The 14,116-nt window shown below is 49.6% G+C and overlaps 1 protein-coding gene across 5 annotated transcripts in view; it reads left to right on the forward strand.

The window, feature by feature from the left end:
• DAG1 (dystroglycan 1) overlaps positions 1-12,982 on the forward strand; it is a 58,020-nt gene extending 45,038 nt beyond the window's left edge. For all 5 annotated transcript variants that reach the window (XM_085899079.1, XM_085899080.1, XM_085899078.1 and 2 more), the window contains one exon: positions 7,251-12,982. In XM_085899079.1, coding sequence (XP_085755205.1) covers positions 7,251-9,644 — 2,394 coding nt within the window. In that variant the 3' untranslated portion in view covers positions 9,645-12,982. The remainder of the gene's footprint in view (positions 1-7,250) is intronic.
• The last annotated feature ends 1,134 nt before the right edge of the window (positions 12,983-14,116 follow it).

Genomic DNA, 14,116 nt, shown 5'->3' on the forward strand with positions numbered 1-14,116 from the left:
AGACAGACAGACCGACCGACCTGCACAGACAGACAGACAGACAGACAGACAGACCGACCGACCTGCACAGACAGACAGACAGACAGACAGACCGACCGACCTGCACAGACAGACAGACAGACAGACAGACCGACCGACCTGCACAGACAGACAGACAGACAGACAGACCGACCGACCTGCACAGACAGACAGACAGACAGACAGACCGACCGACCTGCACAGACAGACAGACAGACAGACAGACAGACCGACCTGCACAGACAGACAGACAGACAGACAGACCGACCGACCTGCACAGACAGACAGACAGACAGACAGACAGACCGACCGACCTGCACAGACAGACAGACAGACAGACAGACCGACCGACCTGCACAGACAGACAGACAGACAGACAGACCGACCGACCTGCACAGACAGACAGACAGACAGACAGACCGACCGACCTGCACAGACAGACAGACAGACAGACAGACCGACCGACCTGCACAGACAGACAGACAGACAGACAGACCGACCGACCTGCACAGACAGACAGACAGACAGACAGACCGACCGACCTGCACAGACAGACAGACAGACAGACAGACCGACCGACCTGCACAGACAGACAGACAGACAGACAGACCGACCGACCTGCACAGACAGACAGACAGACAGACAGACCGACCGACCTGCACAGACAGACAGACAGACAGACAGACCGACCGACCTGCACAGACAGACAGACAGACAGACAGACCGACCGACCTGCACAGACAGACAGACAGACAGACAGACCGACCGACCTGCACAGACAGACAGACAGACAGACAGACAGACCGACCGACCTGCACAGACAGACAGACAGACAGACAGACAGACCGACCGACCTGCACAGACAGACAGACAGACAGACAGACAGACCGACCGACCTGCACAGACAGACAGACAGACAGACAGACCGACCGACCTGCACAGACAGACAGACAGACAGACAGACAGACCGACCGACCTGCACAGACAGACAGACAGACAGACAGACAGACCGACCGACCTGCACAGACAGACAGACAGACAGACAGACCGACCGACCTGCACAGACAGACAGACAGACAGACAGACCGACCGACCTGCACAGACAGACAGACAGACAGACAGACAGACCGACCGACCTGCACAGACAGACAGACAGACAGACAGACAGACCGACCGACCTGCACAGACAGACAGACAGACAGACAGACCGACCGACCTGCACAGACAGACAGACAGACAGACAGACCGACCGACCTGCACAGACAGACAGACAGACAGACAGACCGACCGACCTGCACAGACAGACAGACAGACAGACAGACCGACCGACCTGCACAGACAGACAGACAGACAGACAGACAGACCGACCGACCTGCACAGACAGACAGACAGACAGACAGACAGACCGACCGACCTGCACAGACAGACAGACAGACAGACAGACAGACCGACCGACCTGCACAGACAGACAGACAGACAGACAGACAGACCGACCGACCTGCACAGACAGACAGACAGACAGACAGACCGACCGACCTGCACAGACAGACAGACAGACAGACAGACAGACCGACCGACCTGCACAGACAGACAGACAGACAGACAGACCGACCGACCTGCACAGACAGACAGACAGACAGACAGACAGACCGACCGACCTGCACAGACAGACAGACAGACAGACAGACAGACCGACCGACCTGCACAGACAGACAGACAGACAGACAGACAGACCGACCGACCTGCACAGACAGACAGACAGACAGACAGACAGACCGACCGACCTGCACAGACAGACAGACAGACAGACAGACAGACCGACCGACCTGCACAGACAGACAGACAGACAGACAGACAGACCGACCGACCTGCACAGACAGACAGACAGACAGACAGACAGACCGACCGACCTGCACAGACAGACAGACAGACAGACAGACAGACCGACCGACCTGCACAGACAGACAGACAGACAGACAGACAGACCGACCGACCTGCACAGACAGACAGACAGACAGACAGACAGACCGACCGACCTGCACAGACAGACAGACAGACAGACAGACAGACCGACCGACCTGCACAGACAGACAGACAGACAGACAGACAGACCGACCGACCTGCACAGACAGACAGACAGACAGACAGACAGACCGACCGACCTGCACAGACAGACAGACAGACAGACAGACCGACCGACCTGCACAGACAGACAGACAGACAGACAGACCGACCGACCTGCACAGACAGACAGACAGACAGACAGACCGACCGACCTGCACAGACAGACAGACAGACAGACAGACCGACCGACCTGCACAGACAGACAGACAGACAGACAGACCGACCGACCTGCACAGACAGACAGACAGACAGACAGACCGACCGACCTGCACAGACAGACAGACAGACAGACAGACCGACCGACCTGCACAGACAGACAGACAGACAGACAGACCGACCGACCTGCACAGACAGACAGACAGACAGACAGACCGACCGACCTGCACAGACAGACAGACAGACAGACAGACCGACCGACCTGCACAGACAGACAGACAGACAGACAGACCGACCGACCTGCACAGACAGACAGACAGACAGACAGACCGACCGACCTGCACAGACAGACAGACAGACAGACAGACCGACCGACCTGCACAGACAGACAGACAGACAGACAGACCGACCGACCTGCACAGACAGACAGACAGACAGACAGACCGACCGACCTGCACAGACAGACAGACAGACAGACAGACCGACCGACCTGCACAGACAGACAGACAGACAGACAGACCGACCGACCTGCACAGACAGACAGACAGACAGACAGACCGACCGACCTGCACAGACAGACAGACAGACAGACAGACCGACCGACCTGCACAGACAGACAGACAGACAGACAGACAGACCGACCGACCTGCACAGACAGACAGACAGACAGACAGACAGACCGACCGACCTGCACAGACAGACAGACAGACAGACAGACCGACCGACCTGCACAGACAGACAGACAGACAGACAGACAGACCGACCGACCTGCACAGACAGACAGACAGACAGACAGACCGACCGACCTGCACAGACAGACAGACAGACAGACAGACCGACCGACCTGCACAGACAGACAGACAGACAGACAGACCGACCGACCTGCACAGACAGACAGACAGACAGACAGACCGACCGACCTGCACAGACAGACAGACAGACAGACAGACAGACCGACCGACCTGCACAGACAGACAGACAGACAGACAGACAGACCGACCGACCTGCACAGACAGACAGACAGACAGACAGACAGACCGACCGACCTGCACAGACAGACAGACAGACAGACAGACCGACCGACCTGCACAGACAGACAGACAGACAGACAGACCGACCGACCTGCACAGACAGACAGACAGACAGACAGACCGACCGACCTGCACAGACAGACAGACAGACAGACAGACCGACCGACCTGCACAGACAGACAGACAGACAGACAGACCGACCGACCTGCACAGACAGACAGACAGACAGACAGACCGACCGACCTGCACAGACAGACAGACAGACAGACAGACCGACCGACCTGCACAGACAGACAGACAGACAGACAGACCGACCGACCTGCACAGACAGACAGACAGACAGACAGACCGACCGACCTGCACAGACAGACAGACAGACAGACAGACCGACCGACCTGCACAGACAGACAGACAGACAGACAGACCGACCGACCTGCACAGACAGACAGACAGACAGACAGACCGACCGACCTGCACAGACAGACAGACAGACAGACAGACCGACCGACCTGCACAGACAGACAGACAGACAGACAGACCGACCGACCTGCACAGACAGACAGACAGACAGACAGACCGACCGACCTGCACAGACAGACAGACAGACAGACAGACCGACCGACCTGCACAGACAGACAGACAGACAGACAGACCGACCGACCTGCACAGACAGACAGACAGACAGACAGACCGACCGACCTGCACAGACAGACAGACAGACAGACAGACCGACCGACCTGCACAGACAGACAGACAGACAGACAGACCGACCGACCTGCACAGACAGACAGACAGACAGACAGACCGACCGACCTGCACAGACAGACAGACAGACAGACAGACCGACCGACCTGCACAGACAGACAGACAGACAGACAGACCGACCGACCTGCACAGACAGACAGACAGACAGACAGACCGACCGACCTGCACAGACAGACAGACAGACAGACAGACCGACCGACCTGCACAGACAGACAGACAGACAGACAGACAGACCGACCGACCTGCACAGACAGACAGACAGACAGACAGACAGACCGACCGACCTGCACAGACAGACAGACAGACAGACAGACAGACCGACCGACCTGCACAGACAGACAGACAGACAGACAGACAGACCGACCGACCTGCACAGACAGACAGACAGACAGACAGACAGACCGACCGACCTGCACAGACAGACAGACAGACAGACAGACAGACCGACCGACCTGCACAGACAGACAGACAGACAGACAGACAGACCGACCGACCTGCACAGACAGACAGACAGACAGACAGACAGACCGACCGACCTGCACAGACAGACAGACAGACAGACAGACAGACCGACCGACCTGCACAGACAGACAGACAGACAGACAGACAGACCGACCGACCTGCACAGACAGACAGACAGACAGACAGACAGACCGACCGACCTGCACAGACAGACAGACAGACAGACAGACAGACCGACCGACCTGCACAGACAGACAGACAGACAGACAGACAGACCGACCGACCTGCACAGACAGACAGACAGACAGACAGACAGACCGACCGACCTGCACAGACAGACAGACAGACAGACAGACAGACCGACCGACCTGCACAGACAGACAGACAGACAGACAGACAGACCGACCGACCTGCACAGACAGACAGACAGACAGACAGACCGACCGACCTGCACAGACAGACAGACAGACAGACAGACAGACCGACCGACCTGCACAGACAGACAGACAGACAGACAGACAGACCGACCGACCTGCACAGACAGACAGACAGACAGACAGACAGACCGACCGACCTGCACAGACAGACAGACAGACAGACAGACAGACCGACCGACCTGCACAGACAGACAGACAGACAGACAGACCGACCGACCTGCACAGACAGACAGACAGACAGACAGACAGACCGACCTGCACAGACAGACAGACAGACAGACAGACAGACCGACCTGCACAGACAGACAGACAGACAGACAGACAGACAGACCGACCTGCACAGACAGACAGACAGACAGACAGACCGACCTGCACAGACAGACAGACAGACAGACAGACCGACCGACCTGCACAGACAGACAGACAGACAGACAGACAGACCGACCGACCTGCACAGACAGACAGACAGACAGACAGACAGACCGACCGACCTGCACAGACAGACAGACAGACAGACAGACAGACCGACCGACCTGCACAGACAGACAGACAGACAGACAGACAGACCGACCGACCTGCACAGACAGACAGACAGACAGACAGACAGACCGACCGACCTGCACAGACAGACAGACAGACAGACAGACAGACCGACCGACCTGCACAGACAGACAGACAGACAGACAGACAGACCGACCGACCTGCACAGACAGACAGACAGACAGACAGACAGACCGACCGACCTGCACAGACAGACAGACAGACAGACAGACAGACCGACCGACCTGCACAGACAGACAGACAGACAGACAGACCGACCGACCTGCACAGACAGACAGACAGACAGACAGACCGACCGACCTGCACAGACAGACAGACAGACAGACAGACAGACCGACCGACCTGCACAGACAGACAGACAGACAGACAGACCGACCGACCTGCACAGACAGACAGACAGACAGACAGACCGACCGACCTGCACAGACAGACAGACAGACAGACAGACCGACCGACCTGCACAGACAGACAGACAGACAGACAGACCGACCGACCTGCACAGACAGACAGACAGACAGACAGACCGACCGACCTGCACAGACAGACAGACAGACAGACAGACCGACCGACCTGCACAGACAGACAGACAGACAGACAGACCGACCGACCTGCACAGACAGACAGACAGACAGACAGACCGACCGACCTGCACAGACAGACAGACAGACAGACAGACCGACCGACCTGCACAGACAGACAGACAGACAGACAGACCGACCGACCTGCACAGACAGACAGACAGACAGACAGACCGACCGACCTGCACAGACAGACAGACAGACAGACAGACCGACCGACCTGCACAGACAGACAGACAGACAGACAGACCGACCGACCTGCACAGACAGACAGACAGACAGACAGACCGACCGACCTGCACAGACAGACAGACAGACAGACCGACCGACCTGCACAGACAGACAGACAGACAGACCGACCGACCTGCACAGACAGACAGACAGACAGACCGACCGACCTGCACAGACAGACAGACAGACAGACAGACCGACCGACCTGCACAGACAGACAGACAGACAGACCGACCGACCTGCACAGACAGACAGACAGACAGACAGACCGACCGACCTGCACAGACAGACAGACAGACAGACAGACCGACCGACCTGCACAGACAGACAGACAGACAGACAGACCGACCGACCTGCACAGACAGACAGACAGACAGACAGACCGACCGACCTGCACAGACAGACAGACAGACAGACCGACCGACCTGCACAGACAGACAGACAGACAGACCGACCGACCTGCACAGACAGACAGACAGACAGACCGACCGACCTGCACAGACAGACAGACAGACAGACCGACCGACCTGCACAGACAGACAGACCGACAGACCGACCGACCTGCACAGACAGACAGACCGACAGACCGACCGACCTGCACAGACAGACAGACCGACAGACCGACCGACCTGCACAGACAGACAGACCTACCTTCAGACAGAGAATTAAGTCGGTAGATTACAATGTTCCCCTTTTTTATTTTTTCAGAAAGTTTGGGGATAATGAGCAACATCAAATGAATGTATGTGTTTTTGGTACTCTCCTATGCAGTTGTTAATTGTTGCATTAAAAAAATTCGTTCTTTTTCCTTTTGTGCTTGGAATTTGTCACTTAACTTGTCTTGAAAGGTGATCAGTACCTTTATCGACTAACTTCTCACCTTTTAGGTAACGGAAGCTGGAAAGGAGAAGTTACCTCCCTGGCTGATGTGGGACAATGGGACACGGAGTCTGTTCGGACTGCCCTTGGAAGACGATGCGGGATTGTATTTCATCGCCATATCTACAATGAACAATACCTTTATGGACTCTGAGGTGTTCACAATCAGTGTCGTTTCCAACAAGAACACAGTTAAAAGCAATGCAAAACTATATTTTCTAACACAAATGTCAAACTTTGCATGCAAGCCAGAGGAAACAGTCACCGTTTTAACTGTAATTATCGACGCCGACGCTGCAAAAATGAACCCCTTTCATCGTCTCGAACTTTTGAAGCAGATGCAGCTGTTTTCAAAAGTCAAAACTGAAGAAATGAAGTTGATGCCAGTAGTTAACAATAAGCTTTTTGATATGTCTGCATTTATGGCTGGTCCTGGCAATGCAAAAAAGATGACAGAAAATGGTGCTCTTCTGTCCTGGGAGCTCGGTTGCTCACTGGACGAAACAACAGTTCCCAACATTATGAGTGTGGAAGAGTCTGCTCGACGAGGTACCATGGCAAAGCATATGGGCTATCCTGTTTTGGGTTGGCATATTGCCAATCATAAAACTGCCGTGGTCAAGAGGGTCCGAAGACGGCTACACGTGACTCCCACACCGACATTTACTGTTCCTCTTCCCACACATCCGGTAACAGGAATGCCACCTCGAAGGATAATACCGACACCCTTATCACCAGCTTTTAAAACTACACAGTATGTTCCAATTTGGCATCCTGGTCCAGGTCACATCATTACTCATACGGTCACCGTCACTCCCAGCAGAGGAAAGCCGACAGTGTACACGACTCCAGCCCTTTATCCCATCGTGCCAACATCTGTCTCCACTACAACCACAGTTCTTGGTACAATTCAACCAACTGCTGTGTACCCAGACTTCGTTCAACCCACAGTGGCTTTTGTGCCCACTGCACAAAAACCTCGTCCTCCCATCTCAACTAAAGTCGCCTTATCGAAACCGGCAATGACAACCACAAGGAAGCCACGGGTAAAAACACCCGTGTACAAGAAAACAACGCCTGCGCCAACCACTCCGTTCAAAAGCATAACAACCACCGCACCGATTGCAAAAATAACAACCAAAGCTACTACAACTACATCACGTACAACAACTAGAATAATTCCAGATACAAACAAGCCACCTATTTTGATGAACCACATTGACCAACTCGATGTTTATCTTGGTACGTATTTTCAATTCAAGATACCATATGATACGTTTTTTGACCACATTGATGGGACAACTGATAAACTGAAGTTGGTTCTCTCTGCGAGCAAGACTGAGCCTGTGGGAAAGATGTCTTGGGTGCAGTTGAATACCACGAGTCAGGTTCTCTTCGGACTTCCACCGAATGATGAAAAGCTTATTGGGAAGCACGAGTACATATTGACCGCTATGGACAAAGGTGGTAAAAAAGCTAGGGATGCACTGGAAATCATTGTGCACCAAAAGCCAAATGATGGCCTATCGAGTGCAATTTTTAATATCACTCTCGATCATGATTACAACGCCATTGCGAAAGATTTATTTGCAAAAATCAAATTGATGAAAACACTAGCCAAGGCCTTTGGTGATAGAAACGTCAGTGCGCTTACAATCCGAGAGTTGGGGAACGGTACTTTTATAGAGTGGATAAACAACACCCTTCCTTTGGAGCCCTGCCCGAAACGAGAGATAATGCAGCTAGCGCAAAGGATTGGCACAAATGATGGGAAGCCAACAAAAATTGTGGAAGCAGCCATGAAACCAGATTTCCAGCTTGTTTCTGTGACCGTCGTCGGTTCTTCTGACTGTGAAGGAATCAGTTTTGTACCTGTTCGGCAAATTCCTCGAATTGCCCCACCAACATCATCTCCAGAGCCTCCAGTTGAAGGGCCAGAGCGGACTAGCCAAGACGATGTATACCTCAATACCGTCATCCCTGCCGTCGTCGTCGCTGCGATTCTGTTGATCGCCGGCATCATTGCGATGATTTGCTATCGTAAGAAAAGAAAGGGCAGGCTCTCTGAGGAGGACCAAGCAATGTTCATCAAGAAAGGAGTACCCATCATTTTTGCGGATGAACTTGACGACTCAAAACCTACAGCCTCATCCAGCATGCCTTTGATACTAACAGAGGAGAAACCCCCTTTGCCTCCACCCGAATATCCCTGCCAACTCGTTCCTGGAAATTTGACACTTGGCGACGATTTTATATGTGAAACGACACCGCTGCGAGAGGAAGATCCAAACGCTCCCCCATACCAGCCGCCACCACCTTTTTCTAGTGCTCAAGAGAGCAGAAGTCTGCGTCCGAAGAACATGACGCCATATCGATCGCCGCCACCTTACGTACCACCGTAACATCCCTTCCCCTCCCCCCACCTCTCACCACCCCCCCCCCCAACCAACCCATCTCCAATGCAGTATTCACATCAAACAAAGGTGTTTTGTTTTGATACAAAAATGTGAGCCTGAAGTTTTTTGTGCATTAAAATAATTGGTACTTCGTTTTCTAACAAAACAAATTGAAGCATCAGTTGTAATGTAAATATTTTCTATCCCAAAAAACAAAATTATCTTTGAGTTCCAAAATAGATTTTGGATTGTGCTATTGTTGCCTAAGAAAATTAAATTAAATAAAAAAAATTAAAAAAAGCATTTTGGTGGAAAGGCAACTTTTGGAAAGATTTATGGTGCCCAAACCATATTGTCTGGTTTTCAAAATCTTCCCGACGAAGGCGTTTATTTTTGATCAAGACAACCTTCTCTTTCTTTATGTTGAGATAAAGAAAATAATGTTTGGCTGAATGCCTTTTATTTTATTTTAAAGATGATGGCCATAAAATAATTCCACTGCATTTGGGTTTGAATGGTATCGAAGGTGATGCGAACGGTTCGATTTCAACATTGTAGGTTTTGATACTCATTCTCATTTGTTATTCACTAACCATTTGAAATTATTCATGACCTTGGAAATGCAGGAGGGTTATAATGTTTTGCCATTATGGTGCTATTGTTGGTTGCATCACTAAAACCAGTTGCACAGCACAGATCGATTCCCTGGTTGATCGTATTGTAAATTGGTGACGTGCATAATACAGTGCCATATCTAACGTCGCATCCCTTTAAATCCCTGCCCCCCAACCCTTCCGGAAATAACATGAGGTACGCTTGTTGCATTTGAACGGTCAGTTGTTCTTCCTGGGTAGTCCGTTTGGGGGACGTTTGTCTGCTTTAAACCCTCACCAGTGTCCAAACCTGTATGGACCGTATGCCCGTTCGCAAGGCTGAAGGAGCTGCTGTCATCATGTTGGTTACTTGTGATCGTGCTTGCCTTTGGATAAGAAAGGCAAGATGGCAAACACCAGCGAGGATTGGCACTTCCTATATAAAAGCCAAGCTGGCTTGGCCAACTTTGTCATCTCATCTCTCTTGGCCTGGTTGTGCTCAACCGATTGGCCCTGGCATTGGTTTGGAAATATTTTTTTCGATTGCACTTTCTTCTTCTCTTAAGGAAATGGAAATTCTCTGCAGTGTTTGTTGCGGACAAAATGGTATAACCAAGCATTTCATTCCGTTCTTGCAACCGTGGAAAACCTTGACCTTTTGCTGGAAGATTTTGGCGGCGGTGACGTCTCAAATTTTACGTGGTTAATAATGTCTTGCCATATCATTACAAGAGCTCATTCTGTCCACACTGTTTTAAGAAATTTCCTTTTTCAGTCATCTCAACTTCTGATGATGGGATGGATTGGTGTGTGGTGCAACGAGCTTGACCACCTTTGAACGTCATCGTCGTCTTTTTATTTTGGTGAATCGACAGGCGAGATCCTCATATCACAAATTGCTATTTTGGTTTGCTTCAATTGATCAATTGATAGTTATTGAGGAAGCCATGAAGTCGTGGGATGATGTCTGATAGTTTTATAGAATTATCGGATTTCGGTTTACACTGTCTCAGATTATCATGTGTAAACTATTTGGTTGTTGTTTGTGCACTTTCATTGCAAAGTTGTTTATTTTGATCATTTAAAAGAGTTTTAGTTTATTCGTTATGTTTTTTTTTTTTTTTTTTTTAGCAAGATTGTTCTCCATGTCGTTCCTTTTCAAGCCCTTGAAATGTTTTTAATTTTAAATACAAACTACTATTTCCGCTGTGGAATATGATGGTGTCTTATTATATCAGTTGTTGCTTTGTTTTAAGTGCTGTGTGTTGATGATGGTGCACAATTTGTGCAATATTGGAAACCAGTCCAAGATGTCATCTTTTAAATCCTAACAATGGTCTGGGGTGGATTGCCCTTCTTGGTCAAAGATTATTCGCATTGTTTGAATTACCCATTTGATTTGTCTGTAGATAGCAAGAGGTATAACCTGATGTCGAGGAACCTTCAAGACCAGACCTCCTGCTATCCTCAGTGCAGGCGGGAATTTGCAATTTTTTCGGGATGCCGGTGATAACTTGCCGAGTCTTCACGAAAGACCATGGGATCCTTAGCATCTACCGATGACCACTGCTTACGGACTGGTCCGCCGTCTTAACGTCCTTATGATCGACGGCACACACTTTGATGGATTGCCCTCCATGTAAAACACCGGGATGACAGTTCACAGCTGCGTCAAGATTCGAACCCAGGCTAGATGGTTTAGAGGTGAGTGAGCATCCCTCCAGGTTATGCCGCCAAGCTTTTTGGTTTAATTCGCTACTTATCCTGCTCTTAACATTACCGACAGTTTTGTTAGGGTAGAAGAAAAAAGAAAAACTTGGTGGTGTGGAGGGGGAAGTCGGGGTGAAATCTGTTCATTACGGTTTTTCATTAACACTTATTTTCCTTTAGATTCATTTTATTTTCTGTGTGCATGTCAAATATGGTTCATTAAAAAAAATAGTTTTGATCTCTTCATTGCAGTGGCAGGCTAATGACTGAGTTTTTAATTTTTTTAAAAAAATGTTCACACCACTTGGGCAAACCCTGGCAAGTTGAAGGAAAACCAGAAGAAGTCAACAAGTTTACTCCAGATGCCTAAAGTTGGTGTTTTGCCGGTTCTTTGAGGTTTTTTTGTTTTTTTTTTCCCCCCACCGTTTGCCACTGAAGTGAATCTTTTGCTTGCATGGTATGTGCTGGGCGTTTGGATAAGCATTAACAAATATGAAGGTGCCGCACGGTTGGCATCTGAAGCACGTTCTTTCTGGGTTGAAATGTTCCGGTGGCCGTTCGGGATACGGTATTTTGTTTTGTTGAATTGTTTTCATCGTGTGTGGCCAATTTTCCGATATCGAATTGAAACGCTGGAAACAAATGTACTTCTTGATGTCGACATTATGAACACTGTTACCAAAAACGCCATTAGAAATGTCAAAAAATGGAGTATAAAACGAGAAACCACAAAAAAAGTGATGGTCCAACAAATGTTTTAAATTCTTAATGCAATGTAACATAGTAGTATGGACTGCATGCCTGCAAATGTTTCTAAACCTGTCATTTCATTTGTAGAAAATAAACATATATTGTTTGTTTATAACTGCCTCGATGGACATTACCTGCTCCCATGACTAGTCAGTCATAAGGCCTTTTCACCTTTTAAAATACGGTTGATACACCTGCTGTACAAATATGGCTCTCCTTGTGCCTTCTGATATGACGATAACATTTTGGTTTGAAAATGTTGAACGAAGTAAATTTTTAATTGTTGAGCAATGGTAGTCTGTTCGTTTTATTTTGCACTTTATTGACGAGGTTGAAAACAAACAAAAATTGCACAGGGGTTAACTCGTGCTGTGTAGTTGGAAAGTTTATTTTGGAACAGGTTTTTATGTCGGCCTTTTTGTGTACGATTTCAAACCTCGACTCGAAGGGGAGTTTAATGACCCACAGTGGACAGCAGATTCACAAAATGACGGGGATCAAAAGAGAATGAGACGACGCACCACACATGAGTGGAAGAAAGGGGAGGGAATCTCGAGTAGAACAGAGCAGGGGTATCAGATAAACAGTTGCTCCAACTATATAAAGGATTGATCCGTCCTTGTGGGGAGTAGTGCTCTCACATCTGGGGAAGTTCCAGCTCCACATACTTTCTGGACAGAATTGAATCCAATGTCCTTCGACTTGTCAACTCTACCAGTGACCTCAAAACTCGACCCACAATGCATAGTTGGCTCTCATTCTCTTTTCTCCTGATATTATTTTGGTTTCTGCTCGCAAGAACTTGCTGCTTGTGTACCTCCACCATGAGTGAGACCAAGGAATACTCGACAAGCCACTACATTACATGATTATTGTGTGGCCATTGGCAACTCAAGGGTGGGCCATTATGATGTTTGTTTCTTCCCCTCCACTGCCAAACTCTGGAACTCTTTACCTTCTCACGTCTTCCCACACACTTATGACCTTCCCCTTTTCAAAAACTCTTAGACTATTCTCCCTTTCCTTAATTTTCTATCAATGCAGTTTTTATTTAAGGCTTGGCCTCGATGAGGATTATTTAGTCTGTGACTGAAGTCTTCAGTTCAACATCAAAGAAAAAGAAAAAAAGATGACTACAGGCAGCACTTTTGAAAGACTGGTCACAAGTAGCACCCACTCCTAATTGATGAACACATTAGAATCTGATGCTAATTCAAGCTTTGCCTTTTTACTCCGCGTGTGCGAAACAAAAAGCAGGGTTAAGCAATTGGTTCAATTTGTCTGTCCATATGTCTGTCTACAAATGTCATTTAATTGAACGTTATATTTTCAACATGAATCGGAAAACGAACCTATAGTTTAGCAGTGCTTTGGCTCTGAATTTGACCCGATTGTATGTTCGTATAGAGGGAGGGAGAGAGATAA

The sequence above is a fragment of the Eptatretus burgeri genome, chromosome 10 (genome assembly GCF_056783735.1).
Source record: "Eptatretus burgeri isolate ZD-2024b chromosome 10, Ebu_testis_v1, whole genome shotgun sequence".
Taxonomy (NCBI): domain Eukaryota; kingdom Metazoa; phylum Chordata; class Myxini; order Myxiniformes; family Myxinidae; genus Eptatretus; species Eptatretus burgeri.